The 20,090-nt window shown below is 44.6% G+C and overlaps 2 protein-coding genes across 7 annotated transcripts in view; one reads left to right on the forward strand and one right to left on the reverse strand.

The window, feature by feature from the left end:
• Positions 1-17,553, forward strand: Jpt1 (Jupiter microtubule associated homolog 1). The gene is made up of 5 exons (XM_004860646.4): positions 1-208; positions 9,794-9,936; positions 10,787-10,884; positions 12,049-12,067; positions 17,292-17,553. Exons 1-5 carry the CDS (start codon positions 153-155, stop codon positions 17,438-17,440), a joined length of 465 nt encoding a protein of 154 aa, XP_004860703.2. The 5' UTR covers positions 1-152; the 3' UTR covers positions 17,441-17,553.
• Positions 15,265-20,090, reverse strand: part of Armc7 (armadillo repeat containing 7) — a 19,691-nt gene continuing 14,865 nt past the window's right edge. For 5 of the 6 annotated variants that reach the window (XM_004860642.4, XM_087208501.1, XM_087208498.1 and 2 more), the window contains one exon: positions 15,265-19,911. The gene's annotated coding sequence lies outside the window, so the exon portion shown is untranslated. Of the gene's footprint in view, positions 19,915-20,090 lie in introns of all 6 variants that reach the window. The other variant, XM_087208497.1, reaches the window with a different exon arrangement.

Genomic DNA, 20,090 nt, shown 5'->3' on the forward strand with positions numbered 1-20,090 from the left:
GGGCTCTATAAAAGTGGCTGCCGGTCAAACAGGCGGTGGCGGAGGCTTCGGCCGTGGTGGGTTACTGTGTGTTTGGAGTTAACCCTCCGCTACTCGGGTCGGACCCTTTCCCCGTTCTGCTCCTGCACCAGCCTACCTCGCTCCTCGGCGCCATGACCACCACCACCACCTTCAAGGGTGTCGACCCCAACAGCAGGAATAGCTCCCGGTAAGGCGCCGGGGGGCTTAGGGGCTAGGAGCCGGTCGTTGGTGGTAAAACGTCCGGGGCGCCTCGCTCCGGCACAGACGCGGCAGGCTCCTCAGCGGGGCTGCTTTGTGCCGCACGGCGAGCCGGGCGCCACGGCCCCGCCCGGATCCCACTGCTCTCCATTCATTTCTCCCACGGAGCGAGCGCTGGGGCGGCCGGGGCTGGCCACCCCTCGCAGCACGGTGGGTTGTGATCGACGAGAACTTGGGGAGGGTTCGCTCTGGTTTCCGCGGCGAGGCTGGCCCGGTCCCCCAGGGTGGTGTTCGTGGCCCCCTTGGTGCCCGCGGGTCTGCTGGGGCGTCGTGGTCAGGTCCATTGTCCCACCCCCGCGCCACGCGCTCCTGGCTCTGGCCCGGGGCATATGCTGGCCCCGAGTTTGGGCGTAGCGAGCAGATCCCGCGACCGGTTCTGCCGGGTCAGTAAGGCTTCGACCCTCCGGTTGTCCCCATTCCTCCCCAAGGCCCGCCCGGCAGGTGCATTTGTGGCCAGTCGGGGCTGGTCATCGCGACCCCTCACTCCCTTTCGGGACGCAGACCGTCCCGCCCCTCCTCGAAGTGCCTCCCTCTTCTAACAAAGGAGAGACAGACCCCGTCTCCACCCCCTCCCCGTGCCTACCTCCGAGCACGAGGGGGGACGAGCCAGCATGAATGGGTTTTCTGCGCTTAAACCTTCGGACCTCGGTCTGTGCACCCCACCTTCTTCGCATTCCCCTTTGACGTTTGCCAGATGAGTTCGTTCCTGGCCCTGGGTGCCTTGCCGGAGGAGGTTTCCAGTTCTTGGGCGGGGCCGGAGACATCCATTGTCTCTTCTGTAGTATCTCCACCTGGGAAGCTGGGGCCTTTTCTTGCCACCCATCACAGTTCCCCCCTTGGGAAGGGGGCACTGGGCCGGGTATTTGAACTAGGACCCGTTTCCAAGCCCTTGATTAACTTGGTGGAAGGGTCTGGGTTGTGTGAAAGGTGTCCACATTGTCTCAGCTAATTGTACACTGTTCTGTGAGGTGCGTGATAGGCATCTCTGGGATCTTCCTCAAGGCTTGGAGAAAGATTAGATTCCACTTTTCCTGGGCATCTTGCCTATTGATCACGACTTGCACTCCTGTGTGGCCAGCCTTGGGGTCCTGGCCAAGTGGCACAAAGGGAGCCATTTTGTGGGGCTAAGAATACGGTCGTGAAGCACCAATATCTATCTCACAGGGGTTAGAGAACTTGAGAACAAAAAGCATACCTCAGCAGAGGAGGCTTAGGAGGAAGTACTGGTGACATTGCCTTTCACTTTTGCCATGTAGAAAAGAATGGCTAAGATTGGAAACACTTAAGGTTACTGGAGGGTGGGGAACTTGTGAAGAAAATACTAGTCATTCCCTCTTCTGTTGTCATCCTTCCCAGGAGATAATTGTTTTTAGAGGACACAGAGACACATTGAGCCATGGTTCTCCATTTTGTGTCAACTTTCTGTTGATAATGTGGAATCTGAGGTTTTATCCTTTGGTTTTGAGTTTAGCGCTTTGTAAAGAATTCAGTAACCAGGTCAAATGAATGTTGCTTGTTTTTTCATGTGTATTTGAGATGTGAGAAGTCATTTTTGGTTCTGCAAGATAAATGTTTTAGTTCATACTTGCCATTAGTTTTCCTCCTATATTGTGATCTTAGTACTTACTGTACCATTGTCATTTTCTTCTCACCTTTCTCTTTCTATAATCTTACCCATTCGACTAAACTTTTCTTCAGTAACATTCTCCTGGCTCTAACCTCCTTATAAATTTAGTGTGGTACAGAGTGATCTGCAAAGATCATATGGAAACTGGGATTTAAAAAAAGAAGTAAATTAAAAATTTTTTTCTACAATACAGGAACATGTTTTTGTTGAGTCTTCAATACATAATCCTGATTCATTGTGTGTGGTTCAGAAAGAATAGTAAAGAATGAAATTGAAATACTTTGTCTTGTGATCAAATCCTTTGTTTGGGGAAGTCTCAATATTACAAATGGGCTCTACAACACTGACGTCATCGGAGTAGGTATTACCTGCTGTTGCAGGAGCAACGTGGACCTGCAGAAGTTGGCTTGGGCAGGGCTTTACTTGCTTTGAAGTTGGTGTTTGGGTACCAGTGTTTGTCTATCTGTCCTTTTTTCCTTTCCTTTCCCTTCCTTCCTTCCTTCCTTCCTTCCTTCCTTCCTTCCTTCCTTCTCTTTCACCAAAAATAATGCATGAAATTGCATTATGCATGAAGAATTTCATCTGGCCAAAATAATCCAGGAGGTTTTAATTATGATCAGTAAAGACAATCATTCTGATCTCTAAGGCATGAGGGGCTCCCTAGGAGGCAAGTTGATTTTGGTTCTGTTATTTCAGGCGCTTTGTTGATTTAAGGTACAAATGATAAAAACCTAATCCCTTCAGATTTTAACGTAAGAGATAAAACCCTAGTAAGAATTTATAACATACCTTTAGTTGTAATTTAAACAATTTCATTAAGGTTAAAATTATCTTGATAAAATGTATCCCTGAACACATTTATCTTAATCTTTTTTTACATTTACCTTAGTTTATACAGTGAGTTTAAGTGAGTAATAGCCAAGATTTTTTTAAAAATGGAGCTTTATAAGTGGATGCACATTGAGGCAATACTCTTAAGTGAAATAAATAGGACACACATGTATAAATACCGAATAGTTTCTCTGGTGTGAGAAACTGAAAGTGTAAATAAGGACTAAATGTATAATAGGTAATGTGAAATAGGAAGAAAAGGGGCAAAGGGGAAGGAAGTGGGAGGGCTAGGGGAAAGGATAGAAGGGAATGGGATTAATAAGAGAAAATGGAAAAATAGGAACAAATCTTTGTAAATAGGGAGGAATGGAGGGGTTGAAGGGAGGGCTGGGCAAGGGTGAAAAATAAGAACCAAGAGAGACTATGTGAAGGTACAAATTTCCAATGATGAATGTCATTATATTGTATACTTAAAATGTACCAATGATTAGAATGAATAATCGATAATGCAAAATAGGAAGAAAAGGTCCAAAGGGGTAGGAGTAGTGGGAGTGGCAGGGGAAAGGAAAGAAGGGAAAGGAAAAATGATGAGAAATGGAAAAAATGGAAATAAAGTCTTTGTAAATAGGGAAGGGTGGAGGGAGTGAAGGGAGGGCTAGGAATGAGGAATAAATAAGAACCAAGATGCATTATGTAAAGGTACAATTCCCAATGAGAAATGTAGTTGTGTTGTATACCTACAATGTACCAATAAAAGAATTTAATAAAGTGAAAAAAAAAAAAGGAGCTTTAGGGCCAGGGATTTAGCTCAGTGGTTCTGGTGCCTGCCCCATAAGCACAAGGACCTGAGTTTGATCCCTGCTACCAAAAAAAAAAAAAAAGGCCCTTTAAATGTTTCACATGTTATAGAGGAATGCAGTGGAGTCTTGAGGGCCAATAATGAGATTTGATTTTATTTTAATTTTTTTTGCTGTACTAAGGGTTGAACCCAGGGCTTTCTCACTGGGGTATATCCCCAGCTCTTTTTAATTTTATTTATTTATTTATTTGAGATAGGGTCTCCCTAAGTCACTAAATTGGTTATGGTGGGCAAGTTCAAATTTGAGATAGTCCTGTCTCAGCCTCCCAGATGGCTGACATTACAGGTGTGCAACCACCATGCCCTGCTATACAGATGTGTAGTTAAAAGAGAAAAAGGTGATTGTATGTTATCCCATCAAAGCACCTGAGCATTTGTAATGTGCCTGGCAGGTGCTGAGGATTTGGGTTCAAGCTCTATCCACTAGCTCATACTGGGTACTTATTTAGAGCTTCTTAGAGGCAGAGTCTGCCTTCCTGACCAGAGCTTGTTGGACTGCCCCAGCAGAGCTCAGCAAACTCTCACCTCTGGGCCAGATTCAGTCTCACCTGTTTTTGCAGAGTCCTTGAACTGTGAAGATTTTTTACATTGATAAACAATTGAGAAAAACACTGTTTCTGTCTTACGAAAATTACATGAAAATAAAGTTAAAATTCAGTGTCCATGCCCAGCTGATGTATCAAATTTTATTGGAGGCAGCCATACTCATCTTCATGTTTTCTGTGGCTGCCTTTGTGTGCTGCACGGCAGTCAGTAGTTCAGGAAGACCTGATCCACAGAGCCAAAAGCGTTCACCATCTGGCTCTTGGTGGAGAGCTGGCAACTCCCAGGGGAGAGGAGTGTCCTCCCTATCCTCCCTGCAGCCCAGGCTCTTACTCTTCAGCTCTGGGAGCAGCTCGGGGAGTTGGACTGGGGCAGCGAGAGCAGGGTGGAGAGCAGGTGGAAATGGAGATAAACCTTGGCCCAGTGAGGAAAGTGGCAGGCTGGACTAGTGGGGTGGTGGTTGGAGCCACCACGGTCTGTTTGAGGACAGGCCACATTGCTAGAGGGCAGAGTTGGTGTGATTTTCAGTTTCTGCTGGGCTGTGGACCCTGGCACAGAAGGGGGCAGGAGAGGGCAGGGGTCACCACTAAAGGCAGGAATGGAATGTGTGAGTTTAGTGAGGGGTGGTGTTGGGGGCTGATGCCAGGGTGTCAGGCTATGCATGCAAAGGAGCTGAGCAGCCAGGATTTCTGTCTGGGGATCCAGAACGCACACAGGTGAATGAGTAATCACATTTATCCAGAATGGATAGTGGGGAGAAGTATTGTCAAAAGAAACATTGCTAGGAATTTCTGGAACACAGACACAGTCTTTAAGGGAATTTTAGAGTAGTAACGATACAGAAAAATATGGAGTATAAAGAAGACAATAAGGTGAGCCACTGGGGAGGCTAAAGCAGGAGGATCCTAAGTTCAAGGGCAGCCCTGGCAAGTTAGTGACACTGTCTCAGAATGAAGACATGGAAGGGTTAGGGAGGCCCAGTGCTTCCTGGGTTCCATCCCGAAGATCAGCCTCCCCACCAAAAAGCCACTGAAATCCCATCAGTGAGAAGGAACCCGGGATAGTGTTGTGGAGACATCTATTTGGTTATAATAATAGCTAATGTACATGATTGCCATGTTCCAGATTATATATGATAGCCTTGTAATAATAGTCTTATGAGATAATGGTAATATTCTCATTTGATAGAGGAGAAAACTGAGGCCATGGAGAGTTAGGCAGTTTCTCAAACTGGGGGCTACTGGCCACTGAGGTGGATACCCTCATGTTCATTTGTTAACCCGTGACCAAATCAAAGGGGGCTACTTATTTTGGCAAAAAGGAAGAGCCTGGTGTGATACCACACACTATCATCCCAACACTCTGGAGGCTGAGGCAGGAGGACTTCAAGGCCAGCCTAGGCTACATACTGAATTCAAGGGCAGCCTAAAGTGCTATATAATGAGACCCTGTCTCAATGGTAAAAGGATTTATTGAATGCTAGCTCCAAGGAGATGGAGGGTCCTCATCACCCGAGTCACCATCTTACTGTGAACAGGTGTCTTAGGGTCCTTCCTAGCAAGGAACAGAGCGGGGACACAATGAGACAGTGGACACATTCAGGCCTTTTCTTCCCTTCCTGACTAGAACACTCCCTGCTGTTTCTTTTTTTTTTTTTTTTTTTGGTGCTGGGGAAACTCCAGTCCTTGTGCTTGTGGGTTCTTGTGCTTGTGGGGCAGGCGGGGGCAACCACTGAGCTAAATCCTTGGCCCCTCCCTGGTTTTTCTAAGGAAATGAAACTGGACTTTGACCTCCCGGTGATGGTGTCTGTGTATTCTGTCCATTTATCTGGGCGGAGCAGAGGTGGGAATGTGAGTTCATCCCAGAGTCTGAGGAAGTTTGGAGGAGCCCCTTATCTCTAAAGGAAAAATACTTTCAAAGTTCCATTTTGCCCTGCCAGTTTCATGTCTTCAGAAAGTTTGCACAATTTTATACTCTCATAATAGAGTGCTGAGATGGCTTTTAAAAAATCTTTTCCACTCCCTTTTGTTTTAAATTTAATTTTATTAAGCAGGGCATAATGGCATATGCCTGTAATCACAGCACTGGAGAGGCTGAGGCAGGAGGATCATGAGTTTGAGGCCAACCTGGACTACAAAGCCAGAACCCTGTCTTGAAAACAAAAAGCCAAAAAGGCTCATTTATTTGCTAGTCTGAGTCGGAAAAAACAAAGCAACAACAACAAACTCCAGTGTTTTATCTCTACTCTCAAACCATGGCAGGCAGTCAGCACAAAAGACTGACCTCAAAGGTATGGCTTTCTCCCGATGGCAGACAGGCAGGCAGTTCTGGAGCAGCACACACCAGCTAGGTGTCTGCTCATCCAGTTCAGCGCCGACACTGTTTACCTGGGGACAGCATTAGATCCCACACATGGAAGGCTCAGGCCCCAAGACCAACTACCCCCAGCAAAGTCCCAGGTTTTCTTTTCTTTTTTTTCTGTACTGGGAATCAAACTCAGGATCTTACATTTGCCAGGCAGGCACGGTGTTGCTGAATTATAACCCTAGCCCCTTTATTTTTAATTTTGAGACAAGTGTCTAGGTCTTTACATTTCCTAGGCAGGGCTTATCACCCCCCTGTCCCCCACCTGGGATCGAACTCAGGACCTTGAGCTTGCAAGGCAGGCTCGTCACCACTGAGCTAAATCCCCAGCCCTGGGCTTAAATTTTTGATCTTCCTTTCTCAGACTCTCAGAGTTCTGGTTCATCCTCTTGCCTGGAATTTAACAGTCTTCCTGTGTCAGCCTTCCAAGTAGCTGAGGTAGTCATGCCCAGCCTCTTCTTAATTTTTTTATTTTTAAATTTTTATTTATTTATTTTTCTGAGGCATGGTCTCAGTATGTAATCCAGGCTGCCCTAAAACTCACTGTGTAGCCCAGGCTAGCCTAGAACTAAGAGCGATCCTCCTGCTTCAGCCTCCCAAGTGCTGGGATTACAGGAATGTGCCACCATGCCCAGTTTAATTTTTTTAATTTTTATTTTTTGTGGTGTTAGTGATTAAACCCCGTGTCTCCCACATACTAGGCAAGTACTCTACCACTGAGCTATACTCACAGCTCCAGAGAATTTCTTTTTTATTTTTTGGTACTGGGGATTGAACTCAGGACCTTGTGCTTTTGAGGCAGGCGCAGCCCCACTGAGCCAAATCCCTGGCCTTCCAGAGAATTTCTTTATGGCCAGTGGTTTTTTTTTTTTTTTTGGTACCAGGGATTGAACTCAGGTCCTTGCGCTTGTGAGGCAGGCAGTGGGACCACTGAGCTAAATCCCAGGCCCTCCAGAGAATTTCTTTATGGCCAGTTTGGTTTTTTTTTGGTACTGGGGATTGAACTCCGGTCTTTGCGCCTGGGGTCTTTGCGCCTTCGAGGCAGGAGGCAGGCAGCAGGCGGTGGAACCACTGAGCTAAATCCCTGGTATGGCCAGCTTTTAAGAAAAGCAGAGGAAGATTAGAGATTAGTTTCCATGACTGACCCTCCTTAGGTAAGAGGATTCTAGTTTTTATGGGCTTCCTTGAAGAGGGAGTTACATACTAGAAACTATAGACAGAAAACAAAATGAAACAAAAAAAGAAAATAGATTATCACGGTTAGTAAGGTTGAATTTTTAATTCTGAGTCAGGGTCTTGCTAAGTTGCTAAATTGCCCAGGCTGGGCTTGGACTTGTTATCCTCCTGCCTCAGCCTCCCTGAGTGCTGAGATCACAGGTGTGTGCCACCACACCTGGCTTATCTTTTGTTAATCACAGTCATTAGCCATTGACCTATTGCAGTTTTCCCTACTGTTCTGAAATACTCTAGGGACAGTTATTTTGGAGGCAGAGCTGCTATCTTGACAAAATTTTGAGGAGAAACTGGCAAGCCCTCCATACAGTAAAGTTGATGACAGAGTCAGTAAGTGGTAAAACATTTTAAACCAGAAGATTTGGACAGTTTAATTAATAAGCTTAACCTAGTACTAGTAAACACAGAAAACATTGGCAAATACACATACTTTTCAAGCACCCATGGAAGATGTATAAAATTGAGCACATAGTAGGCCATAATGAAAATCTCGAGTTTCAAAGGTTCATGTCATATGAATCTGTTGTCTGATTTGTACTTTATAGTTGTAAATCAAGAAATTAGAAAGACCTCTATTTTTGGCTCTTTCAAAATATACTTCTAAAAAACTCATGGGTCAAAGAAAGAAATGGAAAAGAGAAAATATTTAGAGTGAAGGAGTAGTAAAAATGCTATGTGTCAAAATGTGGGCTGGTGGGCCTGGGATTTAGCTCAGTGGTTCCGCCGCCTGCCTGGAAAGCACAAGGACCCGAGTTCGATCTCTGGTACCGAAAAACCAAAACAAAATAAAACGTGGGCTGGGCATGGTGAGATATGCCTGTAATCCCGGCACTCTGGGAGGCTGATGCAGGAGGATCACAAACCTGGGCAGTTTAGCAAGTTAGCAAGACACTAGCTTAAAAAATGTGTGTGTGTGTGTGTGTGTGTGGAGAGAGAGATGCAGATGACACTCATGAGCTTTCTCTTTTGACCTAAATTGGTCAGAGTGACTATTATTTTATTTTATTTTTTTTGGTGACTATTATTTTTTAACTGGGAATCGAACCTAGGGATGCTCTATTACTGAGCTACATCCCTAGCTCTTTGTCTTCATTCATTCATTCATTCATTCATTTATTTATTGGTACCAGGAATCAAACTCGGGACCTTGCGCTTAGAAGGCAGGTGGCAAAACCACTGAGCGAAATCCCTGGCCCTTCTTTCTCTTCTATTGAGATAGGGCCTCCCTAAATTGCCCGGGCTATTCTTAAACTCTCCATTCTCCTACCTCAGCCTGCCAGTAGCTGGGATTACAAGCATGCACCACTGGCCAGTTCAAGGGAACTTTTATCTATTTATTCATTTTTTGCAGTAGTAGGAATTGAGCCCAGGGCCTTCTCACTGAGTTATATCTCTAGCCCTCATATAACTTTTATTCTAAGACAGGATCTTACTAAATCACTAAGCTGCCCTTAATTCTTGTAGTTAAAAATAAAAATGGAAATGGTTTTCAAATAAAGAAATAACAAGATGTGCTTCTTCTAAACTTTGAAAAAATTCTTAAAATTTTTACTAGTCCATGTTTGCAGTACATATGCCTGTATTCATCGTGGGACTTCTGAATGTCTTTGCAGATATATTTAGCTAAGCCCAGTAGGCCAGTACATATTAAGCCTTTTTGTATTTCTCTCTCTCTCTCTCAAGCTCTTTTAGTTTTCAAATTTTGAGACAGGGTCTTGCTGTGTAGCCCAGGGTGGCCTTGAACTCATGGCAGTCCTCCTGCCTCAGCCTCCCAAATGCTGGGCTTGCAGGTGTGTGCCATCACGCCTGGCATGTTTTTTTCATGTTTCTTAAAAGGACACACCAACCTATCTGGTACTACTAATAATGGCACAGCAGTATTTGGTATCTTAATCTCCAGCATTGAATTGATGCCAGAGCAAGTCAGTTCCTTTTTCGAGTTAGTAGCTCTCTTGGGGACCGAGGGCAAAAATGGCTGGTTGAGGGAAATGAAGTGAAAGATGCTGGAAAGTATGTTTTGGTAGAATCTGAAATTATTGATTTGCCATTGTCTCTAGGGTTTTGCGGCCTCCAGGTGGTGGATCCAATTTTTCATTAGGCTTTGATGAACCCACAGAACAGCCTGTGAGGAAGAACAAAATGGCCTCCAGCATCTTCGGGACACCTGAAGAAAATCCCCCTTCTTGGGCCAAGTCAGCAGGTACTGCTCTGCTTTCATCTGTGATCACTGTTCCAAGGGATGTCCCCAGCTTGGGTCTGGTTTGGTTTGGTTTCTTTGAGATAGGGTCTCACTACATAATTCAAGCTAGCCTTGAGCTTAAGATCCACTACCTCAGCTTCCAGAGGGCTGGGATTACAAGCGTGTGCCAGTATGCCAGGATGTGAAGTTTTCTTGTTTTTTGTTTTTGCTACTGGGGATTGAACCCCATGGGTGCTTTACATGTGTTCTGGGCTACACCCCCCCAGCCTTTTCTTTTTTTTGGTACTGTGGATCAAACTCAGGACCTTACTCTTACAAGGCAGGCGCGGTGCCACTGAGCTAAATCCCCAGCCCTCCGATCCCCCCTTTTTTTGCCGGGGCAGGGGGTGTTTGGTACCAGGGATTGAACTAGGGACCTTGCACTGGCGAGGCACATGGCGGCACCACTGAGCCAAATCCTCAACTCTCATCCCCTTTTGATCTTGAGACAAGGTCTCACTATGCTGCCCAGGCTGGCCTTGAACTCTCGATCCTGTTTCATCCTCCTGAATAGCTGGGATTACAGGTGTGTGTCACTGTACCCAGCAGCTGGTTTTATGCTAATCAAAATGTAGCTTGGTGTGGTAATGAACAGTCATTCAAGCTTAACATGATAAGAAAGAAATGGGAAATATTGAGATTTTATGGGATGGATCAGGATATAGGGACTGAAGTGGGAGTAGGGTATTTAATCCCTCTTGTGGAATTTTTAAGCCGTCAGCTGAAACAGTTTCCTCCATTCGTGATATATAAGGTGTTTTGCTTTAGGTCTTTCTATTTTATTCCTCAAGAAAGTATGTTTGGTTTCTAGGTGCCAAGTCTAGTGGGGGCAGGGAAGACTTGGAGTCTTCTGGACCCCAAAGAAGGAACTCCTCTGAAGGAAGCGCTGGAGACTTCTTCGATCTGAAGGTCAGGGGGAAAGACAGATAGGCTGAGGGTTCAGAAATGAAACTTTCCCTTCTTTACTAAGTTTCAGCTCTGCCACTGGAATCTTACACCACAGCACTTAGAAAAGGGACTGGGCCATCTTGGTGGTGGAAGAGTTGTAAATAGAGAGGAAAGTCAGACAAGTGAGTTGCTCTGTGTCCTGATTCACTCTTTTTTTTTTTTTTTTTGGTACGGGGATGGAACTCGGGACCTTGCGCTTGCGAGGCAGGCGCTTGCGAGGCAGGCGGCAGCACCACTGAGCTAAATCCCCGGCCCATGATCCACTCTTTTGCCATAAGGATTCATCTCAGGTCCTTCAGTAGTGATTTTGGGGACTTCTGGGTCACACTAACTTCCTTTTTATCTCATTAGAATAGCATTCTCAGTTCAAGGACTATTTCAGTAGTTTGCAGGTGTTTCTTTGAGTTGAACTCTAGGAGAGTGTAGCACTAGTGCTACTGAGGATAGAACCCAGGCCTTCCTATTGAGCCCCACATCTCAGCTCATTTTTAAATTTTTAATTATGAGACAGGGTCTCCATAAGTTGCCCAGGCTAGGCTGGAACTTCTGATTTTCCTGCCTTAGCTGCCAGAGTGCTGGGGTTCCTGGGCTGTACCACCGTGCCTAGTTACCGGTATTACTCTTAGGAGTATCTGCAGAGGAGTAGTGCTGTGAAGCCTCGGGGTGTACTCTGTGTAAAGACCTCACCTAGAAGGACGTCTTCTGACTAAGGACTGTATAGCACAGAGGAGCAGTGGCTGCCTGGCGTGGGAACAGCTGTCGGGAGATTTGGACTCAGGGGTGCTTCAGCATCTGGGGAAGGAAAAGGAGAGAAAGTGGAGGATAGATTGGTTTCCCGTTCTCATGAAAGATCTTCTGAAATGCTAATTGGCTTTAGGTCATTAAAGTAACTATCACCTCTGTGTGTGTGTGTGTGTGTTGTCACTGGGATTGGGGCAATTTATTGTGCAGAATTGTTGTACAGCGTTGTCCCAGGTTGAGTAAAGGTTGCCACCTGCTCCTCACTTGATTGCATCAGAATGGAATTTCACATTTGACTCTGTCTAGATGTCAGCCCCTCGTCTCTGACTGTTCCGTGTGTTGGAAATTAAAATAGGAAGTAAATTTTTGTCTTTTCTTTTCCAGGGAGAAGGTGACATTCATGGTGAGTATTTTGGAAGACTGAAGTGCTGGTTCTGTAAATGCTTCAGAGCAGATCTGAATTTTGATTCACATCATGTGTTGAGGAAAGAGACTCGGCTGTGCCCCCAGTGCCAGCACACTCTGGGCAGAGAGAAAAGACAAATGACGACACTAGAAAGTTTAATCTACAAGCAATGAGATGAATGCTAGAACTGTACTTGAAAGAAAAAACTGGGGGCTCCTTTGATAATATACATACATTGATCTGGTTGATATTTGTTATATTTCCCGAGAGCTTTTTTTTTTTTTGGTACCAGGGATCGAACTCGGGTCCTTGCGCTTGTGCAGCAGGTGGCGAAACCACTGAGCAAGATCCCCAGCCTTCCCGAGAGCTTTTTAAAAAGAGGCTCTGACATTTCAGGCCCAGCTCACACCATTCAATTTATAAAGTTCACTTAATACTGACATGCTGAGTCTGCAAGACTGGCTTACCTGTTGGTGCTTTTGTAAATGATGATTTCGGGTGCAGATAAATTTCGTTAGCCATCCCACATAACCAATTATAGGTGGAAATGAGCTATAATCATTTACTTAATTATTTTAGGTCTTTGAAGTATTTATTGGTACTTCTTGTAACAAGTACGAGAACTGCTGATGAGGGTCATTCAGTCAGGTGTCCAGTGCCTGCAGCTAGAAGGTGGCTGCTTCCTCACAGCCTTTCCTGCCATTACGTTTTATGATGGCAAATGGGTAAGAACAAAATTCCTCTTCTGCCCTCTCAAACTCTCCTTCTTGATCACTTTTTCACTTGACTAAAGATGTAGTTACCATATGTGGCCTCTTTGTGGCTCTTCTTTTGGAGACAAAGTCTCACTAAGTAGTTCAGACTGGCCTGGAATTCACTAATTGGTCCAGGCTGGGCTCGAACTCTCAGTGATCCTCCTGCCTCAGGCCCTGGAGCGCTGGGCTTACAGGTGTGCACACCATACCTGGCTGTGCCATTTGGAAAGACTGTTCTGGAGGTAAAATCTAGGCCTTTTCATCTACTGCTTTTCACCTCCTGAATCCTTCCACTACTAGACATACTTTTTTTTTTTTGGTACCAGGGATCGAATTCAGGACCTTGAGCTTGCAAGGCAGGTGGCGGAACCACTGAGCTAAATCCCTGGCCCAACTAGACATATTTAGCAGAGTTAGCGCTTTAAATTTTTTATTGGTGGAGCTGAGATCAAACCCAGGGCCCTTGTCCATGCTAGGCAAGCACTCCAGCCCCAGCCCTAGAATCAGCTAATATGACTTTGGCCAGTGGATATAATTAAAAATTTGGAGAGAGCTAGGGATATAGTAACTTAGTGGTAGGCCACTTGTCTAGCATGTTCAAGACCTCGGTTTCAACCTCTAGTGCCACCAAAAAAACAAAAACAAAATATATAGGAGCCTGGAGAGGTGAGAAAGCTGTGAAAATTATGATGTAAACAGTAAATCTTTAGTCCTAGTAATTAGTAGTTGTCTTCCCTGACCCACCCTCTTTTCTTGGTTTGTTATAGATTCTTCAGGTAAATAGCACATTGAATGGTGTGCTGTAGGTTTTCTTCTATCGTTTTTACTTGTTTTTGAGACAAGGTCTCTCTATGTAGTCCAGGCTGGCCTTGAACCCAGCCTCCCAAGTGCTGGGACTGTAGGTACCTTTCTCTCTCTCTTTTTTAATGGTTATCAGAGCCAGGTGGGGTGGTGCAGGCCTGTAACACAGGAAGGTACTGTGATCACGTTTTATTTGCACATAAAGGACATTGCCTTGATCTTTTGGGGTAATTCAACTTGGGAATGCCTATACAGTTGACTTCGGACTTGTGATCTCAGAAAATCTCTGAGAAAAGGAGCACCTGGGGAGGTAGCTGAACATCTGGGAAGTTTAGGTAGAGTTCTTTCTTGACCTTTAGGCAGTTTAGGACAGTCTGCTACATTTTTATCCCCTGTGACTGTTTGACGCTTGGAATGAATCATTTTTTCTATTCAGACATAGGCATCTTTGTTAGTTATGTTATTGATGTTCTAAAGAAGAAAGACCAAAAAGAAAGAAAAAACCCCAAAGAAGACAGCCAAGTCAGGGGCATTTATAAAAAAGCCCCCCTGCCCTTTTGCAGTACTGGAGACTGAACACCAGGTGTTCACGCTGAGCTACATCCGCAGAACTTTTTATTTTGAGACAGCTTCTTGCTAAGTTGCCCACGCTGGGTTTAAATTTGTGATCCTCCTGCCTCAGCTTCCCAGAATGCTGGGGTTACAGGTATACACATCAACACCCAGCTTAAAATGCCTATTTGATGCTCCAGGTCCTGAGTTCAATTCTCCAGCACCACAGTCTGTCAGTCAGTTAGTCAAATGTTTATTTTGGTAGAAGCATTTTCCTTTAAACCCCCATCTTTTAAAATTATTGGAATGACTGGGGATTTAGCTCAGTGCTTTCACCACCTGCTTCGTAGGCACAAGGACCCGAGTTTGATCTCCGGTACAAAAAAAATTATTGGAATGAATACACTCAGGCATTTCCTGTCAAATTCCTATAAAAGTGTCTAGACACTTGCTCTCAGTTCCTATACAATAGACCCTTGAGTTATGACCAGCCTGAACATATGAACAACTTGGATTATGACTAGAATGTTTTTTTTAGACAGTCTCATCATGTAGTTCAGGCTGGCCTTGAATTCACTGTGTAGCCCAGTCTGGCCTCAAATTTGCAGCAATCTTCCTGCCTCAGCCTCCTGAGTGCTGAGATTACACCACACCCTGGTGGAATTTGTTTTAATTTACAAACAAAGTCTTGAGTTACGAACTGAATGCTGACTGCTTGTGCTTCCAGATGGTCTCAGATACAGATTTAACTCTTAAGGAGTTCTGGAAGGAACATTACAACATCCTTTGCTTCGTGAGGCTAATTGAGAAATCCTGGGCCAATGTCTCTCCTAAGGACAGTGAGATCTGCCTGTAAATGGGAGAGAGACTTTGAAGGCTGTGTAGAGAAGCCTGAGCCTTCAGTTGACCAACTTGAGTTACAACCAGCCCTTGTGAACGAATTGAGTTTGTAAGTCAAGGGTCCACTGTGCTTCCTTCATCACAGAGTGGTAACAAACGGTCCTTCCTCTTTGGCCAGAGCAGTATCAACTGAACAAACAAACACTGAAATGAAGACCTGATGCTGTACTTTAGTCTCCATGGGTGCTTTTATTTCCTTTTCTTTTTTGGTATGTTTTCATTTTCTTTTTATTTCCTTTTCTTTTTCTTTTATTTCCTTTTCTTTTTTGGTATGTTGTTTTCTTTCTTTTTTTTTTTTTTTTATTAAGACAGGGTCTCACTGTGTAGTTCAGGCTGGCCTTGCACTCACTATGTAGCTCAGGCTGACCCGGAACTTGCAATGATCCCTCCTGCCTCAGCTGCCTCAGCTGGGATCACAGGTGTGTGCCACCACACCTGGCACTGGTATGTTGTTTTCCATTGTGAAAAACAAAACAATTCCATTAATGATGTAAGACAGTTATGCAATTGAAAGGAAGGAACTTGATTCTTATGAAGAGCATTTCATGAAGATTAACTACAGTGGTAGAATTGTAGGGCAATTTTGTTCTTCACAATAATCATTAACTGCTTGATCCAGCCAGACAATGGTTAGGTCTTGTATATTTATAAAGTGAGGCAATGTCTAGCCGGCAGAAATGAAACAATTTGAAATAAGTTCAGGCTGAATTCATGGTTTATGTTCTCTTTTATCTCGGATTTTTTTCTAATATGTATTATTTTGCTTTTATTTTGTATTTCCAGTAATTGAACTAAGTTTTCCTGGGTTATTTAAGGGAAATTTGACATAGGACTTGTGTACTTCACAATGACATATTAATACTGTTTCTCTCCTTCCCTCTTTTCCTTTTTTTTTTTTTTTTTTACGGGGGATCGAAGTCGGGACCTTGTGCTTGCCAGGCAGGCGGTGGAACCACTGAGCTAAATCCTCGGCTCTCTTTGTACTTGATTTTTACTTGTTGAATAGTATAGAACATTGTATACATTGTAAGTTACTTGTATAGAATGTTTCACAATTCCTAAAACGAAATGTTAAAAGCCACAGTAGCTGGGTTGGGGTGTAGCTCAGTGGTTGAGCAGTGCTGAACCCGTGGGAAATCCTCGCTCCCACCTGTAACATCAAACCCCTCTCCTACAAAATAAAAAAGGCAGCAGTGGGCCAGGGATTTAGTTCAGTGGTTTCGCTGCCTGCTGTGCAAATGCAAGGACCTGAGTTCGATCCCCAGTACCAAAAAAAAAAAGAAAAAAGAAATTAAAAAAGGCAGCAGTAGCATAGTTCAGAGACTGTTGTATTACTGTTCTAGGAATATAATTTTTATTTTTTGTACCAGGAATCAAACTCAGGACCTTGCACTTGCCAGGCAGGCACTGTGCCACTAAACTACATTCCCAGGCCTAAGAGTATAAATTGTTTTTGTACCAGGGATCGAACTTGGGTCCTTGCACTTGCGAGGCAGGCAGCAGAACCACTGAGCTAAATCCCTGGCCCCCTAAGAGTATAATTTTTAAACTTAAAAATCTCTCCCCTCTTAAGACTTTTCAGTTTCAGTTGGTTAAATCAAAACTCAGAACAATAGTTTTAGGAAGGCCAACTTTTTTTGCGGGTGGGCAGTGCTGGGAATTGAGCCCAAGGCTTTGGGTATGCTGCAAGAAGGTGGACATTTAATGTGTAGTCTTTGAAGGACTTAAACTAATTTTTTTTTTTTTTTGGTATCAGGGATCGAACTCAGGATCTTCCATTTGGAAGGCAGGCAGTGGAACCACTGAGCTAAATCCCTGGCCTTAAACTAATATTTTAAAAAATGAAACTGTCATTGGTGTCCAACATGAACCTATATGAAGTTTTGTTTTGTTTATTTGAGATAGGGTCTCCCTATGTGGCCTAGGCTGGCCTCAAACTCATGGTGATCCTCCTGCCTGAGCCTCCCAAAAGCTAGGATTACAGGTGTGCACTACCATGCCTAGCTCTTATTTCTGTAATTTGAAAGGAACATACATAGAACAAATATACCAAACACCAATAGTGGTCAGATGTGAGTTGTAGGAACATGATTAGTGGTTATTGATTTCTTCTCTGTTTCTAGCCATCCTCAAACAAAAAAAAGAAAAAACAGCCTCTCAGTTTCAACTGGAAGTAGTTGTTAGCTCCATTTTTTTGTTCTCTATTTTCCTAGAAAATGTGGACACAGACTTGCAAACCAGCCTGGGGCAGAGCGAAGAGAAGCCCGTGCCTGCCGCGCCTGTGCCCAGCCCCGTGGCCCCGGCGCCCGCGCCGTCCAGAAGAAACCCCCCTGGCGGCAAGTCCAGCCTGGTCTTGGGTTAACTCCCTGTCCTGAACTCTGTCGTTTTGTTTGTTTTCTCCATGCTTGTGAACTGCACAACTTGAGCCTGACTGTACATCTTTTGGATTTGTTTCATTAAAAAAGAAGCACTTTATGTACTGCTGTCTTTTTTTCCCTCCCTTTCTTTCCTTTTTGAAAAACAGGTTTCACTCTCTCTCTCTCTGACTCCTGGGTCTGTGGGCCATGGCATGAGTGTTTTTCTAGCAGTAGACTGGAGGGAAGGCTTTGTGACACTTAGTACCGTGTTTTTAAGAACAAATGACTGGTTCCCGATGTGTTTGAGGCTCGTTTGTCCTGAGGTTTCCCGAGTGCTCGGCCTGACGTCAGCAGTCCATAGGCACCGTCCCGTCAGCCCCCACGCCAGGCTGTCGTGCGGCGCTTGCTGTTGCCCTACCCCATCCTTGTCCTTTGCTCAGTGCTCCTGTGCCATTCGGAACCGTAAAGAGGCCGCGCCTAGCTGCCTGCAAAGCAAAGAAACTGCCTTTTTCACCTTAACGAGGTCGGCTGGCTGATGAGTGGAGAGCCTGCTGCCCCTCGGATTTTACCATCGCCCACCTGCCGAGAAAGTTGGGGAACCAAGCAAGGGCGGCCACACTGAGGTGGGGCTTCTGCAGGAGCAGACCCCATGGGGGCGCTGTTCTTAGTAACTCGATGCTGTGTGCATGATGCTGGTGCTTGACCATGAAACGAAAGTCTCATCCTTAAAATGTGTTGTACTTCACACCCCTGGACTGTTGCTTTCAAGTAAACTATCCACATTTTGAAATGCTGTGTTCAGTGTCATCTTTTTGACATTATTTTAGTGTTCTCCCTCTGGCTCTTTTCTTTGTTACTATTAATCCCTCACCGGGGTAAGTCATTTAAAGTAATGGAGACCCTGAAGAAAGTGGGTTTTTCTGCAGAGACTCTTACTACCACTTAACCCTTTATGCTGGACAGTCATATTTATGAGTTTGAGCCTTGGGCCCGGGGTGTAGCTCAGTACTAGAGCATATGCTTAGCATGTGGGAAGCTCTGGGAGCCCCCAGCACCAAAAATGAGTTTATTTCCATACTGGAGAGGTTCTTCTCAATTTAGGTGTTCAAAGAGGAGGGCTACAAAGGAAGGAGAGAAACATCCACATAATTAGAAGGATGTTAGCCCATGCCTGTAATCCCAGCACTTGGGAGGCTGAAGCAGGAGTATCACTGTTTGAGGATAGTTTGAAGTTCCTCTCAAAAACAAAACAAAAAACCCAAAAAACTGGGAACCTGACTCAAGTGATAAGAAAGCCTGAGGATGGGAGAGTGCCCATCAGCATGGCACGTCAACTATCAGAGTCACATTAAGACCTGGCTTTGGGTGTGGCTGTGACACTGACCAGCTGTGCTCCTTTGGCTTGTTATGTGATACCTTGGAACGACTAGGTATATCTTGGAAGAATAAAGGATTACTAGGTTGCAGGATTTTAGGTTCTTCCCTTATTGTGTTTATAAACCATTTGCAAAATGTTGAATCAACCAACTAAGCTACAGGTTCTTCCCAGTAGTACTGAAACAGCAACACAGGTTTTACTGGCTTGTGTTAGGGTTTCTACCACATCTGAAAGAGGGAAACTGTTCTTTTCAGCCTGTTAGGGTGAGGCTCCAGGAAAAGGAAGGTCCCTGGTTTGTGTCATAACTTGATAGTTGGCTTTAATTTTTAAAATTTATTTATTTAGAGACAGAGTCTCACTATGTAGTTCAGGCTGGCTTTGAACTCACTACATAACCCAGGGTGGCCTCAAACTCATGGTGATCCTCCTGCATCAGCCTCCCAAGTTCTGGGATTATAGGCATGCACCACCATTCCTGGCCTTTAACTTTTAAGTCTATGAAGATATATAAGGACCTTATTAAAGTGAAAGTTGTTCTGGGCAAGGGGACAGTTCAACCAGTTGTTTTGGTACTGTATTTTAGGAAACTGAAACATGTTTGCTAAAGGACGTTCTGTTTCTAGGTTTAGGAAACTGGGTCTGAAAAGTGAAGTTGTATGATTTTAAAGTGGTAATGGTAATTTTGATGACTATTAAAAGTGACCCAAAGGGTGGCCGGGTGTGGTGCTACATGCCTGTAATCCCAGCACATGGGGAGCTGAGGGTGGAAGATGGTAAGTTTGAGCACAGCCTGGGTAACTTAGTGAAACACTTCTTTCAAAAAAGTCTAGGGATGTGTGAAGGGCCTGGGTTCAATCTCTAGTATGAAAAAAAAAAGCTACCCCAGTGGTAAATTAATTGGCAGTTGGACCTTTGACTCAGTTTATGTGACTTCAGTTCCCTAGTAACAGCAGGGAAAAAAAAGTTGGAGACTTAGTATTTACAGCTTAGGCAGAGGTTGTTTTGCACATTCTGCAAGTGGCTCACCTTAGAATGAGGTGTCAGGCTCCCCCTTGTGATGTTTCTTTTCCTGGCCACTCAGGTTCCTAAGCTCTGGTTCTGCTGGCCACCATCCAGAGGAGACCATGTATTTTGGAGAAAAGGAAAAGGTTTATTCAAAGCTAACTCCAAGGAGATGGAGGGGCCCACTTGCCTCAAATCACCATGTTAGCGTGTACATGTGTGTAAGGGGCTTTCGAACAGAGGGAGGAGAGCACAGAGACAATGCAGATCTCCAC

The sequence above is a fragment of the Heterocephalus glaber genome, unplaced genomic scaffold (genome assembly GCF_053883595.1).
Source record: "Heterocephalus glaber isolate CG9 unplaced genomic scaffold, H.glaber_assembly_v1.0 deba00000937, whole genome shotgun sequence".
NCBI classification, from domain to species: Eukaryota; Metazoa; Chordata; class Mammalia; order Rodentia; family Bathyergidae; genus Heterocephalus; species Heterocephalus glaber.

Excerpts from the sequence above, each read along its gene's own strand:
- Jpt1 (XM_004860646.4), top strand. The coding sequence starts at position 153 with ATGACCACCACCACCACCTTCAAGGGTGTCGACCCCAACAGCAGGAAT. Across the intron at positions 209-9,793 it reads AACAGCAGGAATAGCTCCCG|GGTTTTGCGGCCTCCAGGTG; the intron begins GTAAGGCGCCGG and ends CATTGTCTCTAG. Across the intron at positions 9,937-10,786 it reads TTCTTGGGCCAAGTCAGCAG|GTGCCAAGTCTAGTGGGGGC; the intron begins GTACTGCTCTGC and ends TTTGGTTTCTAG.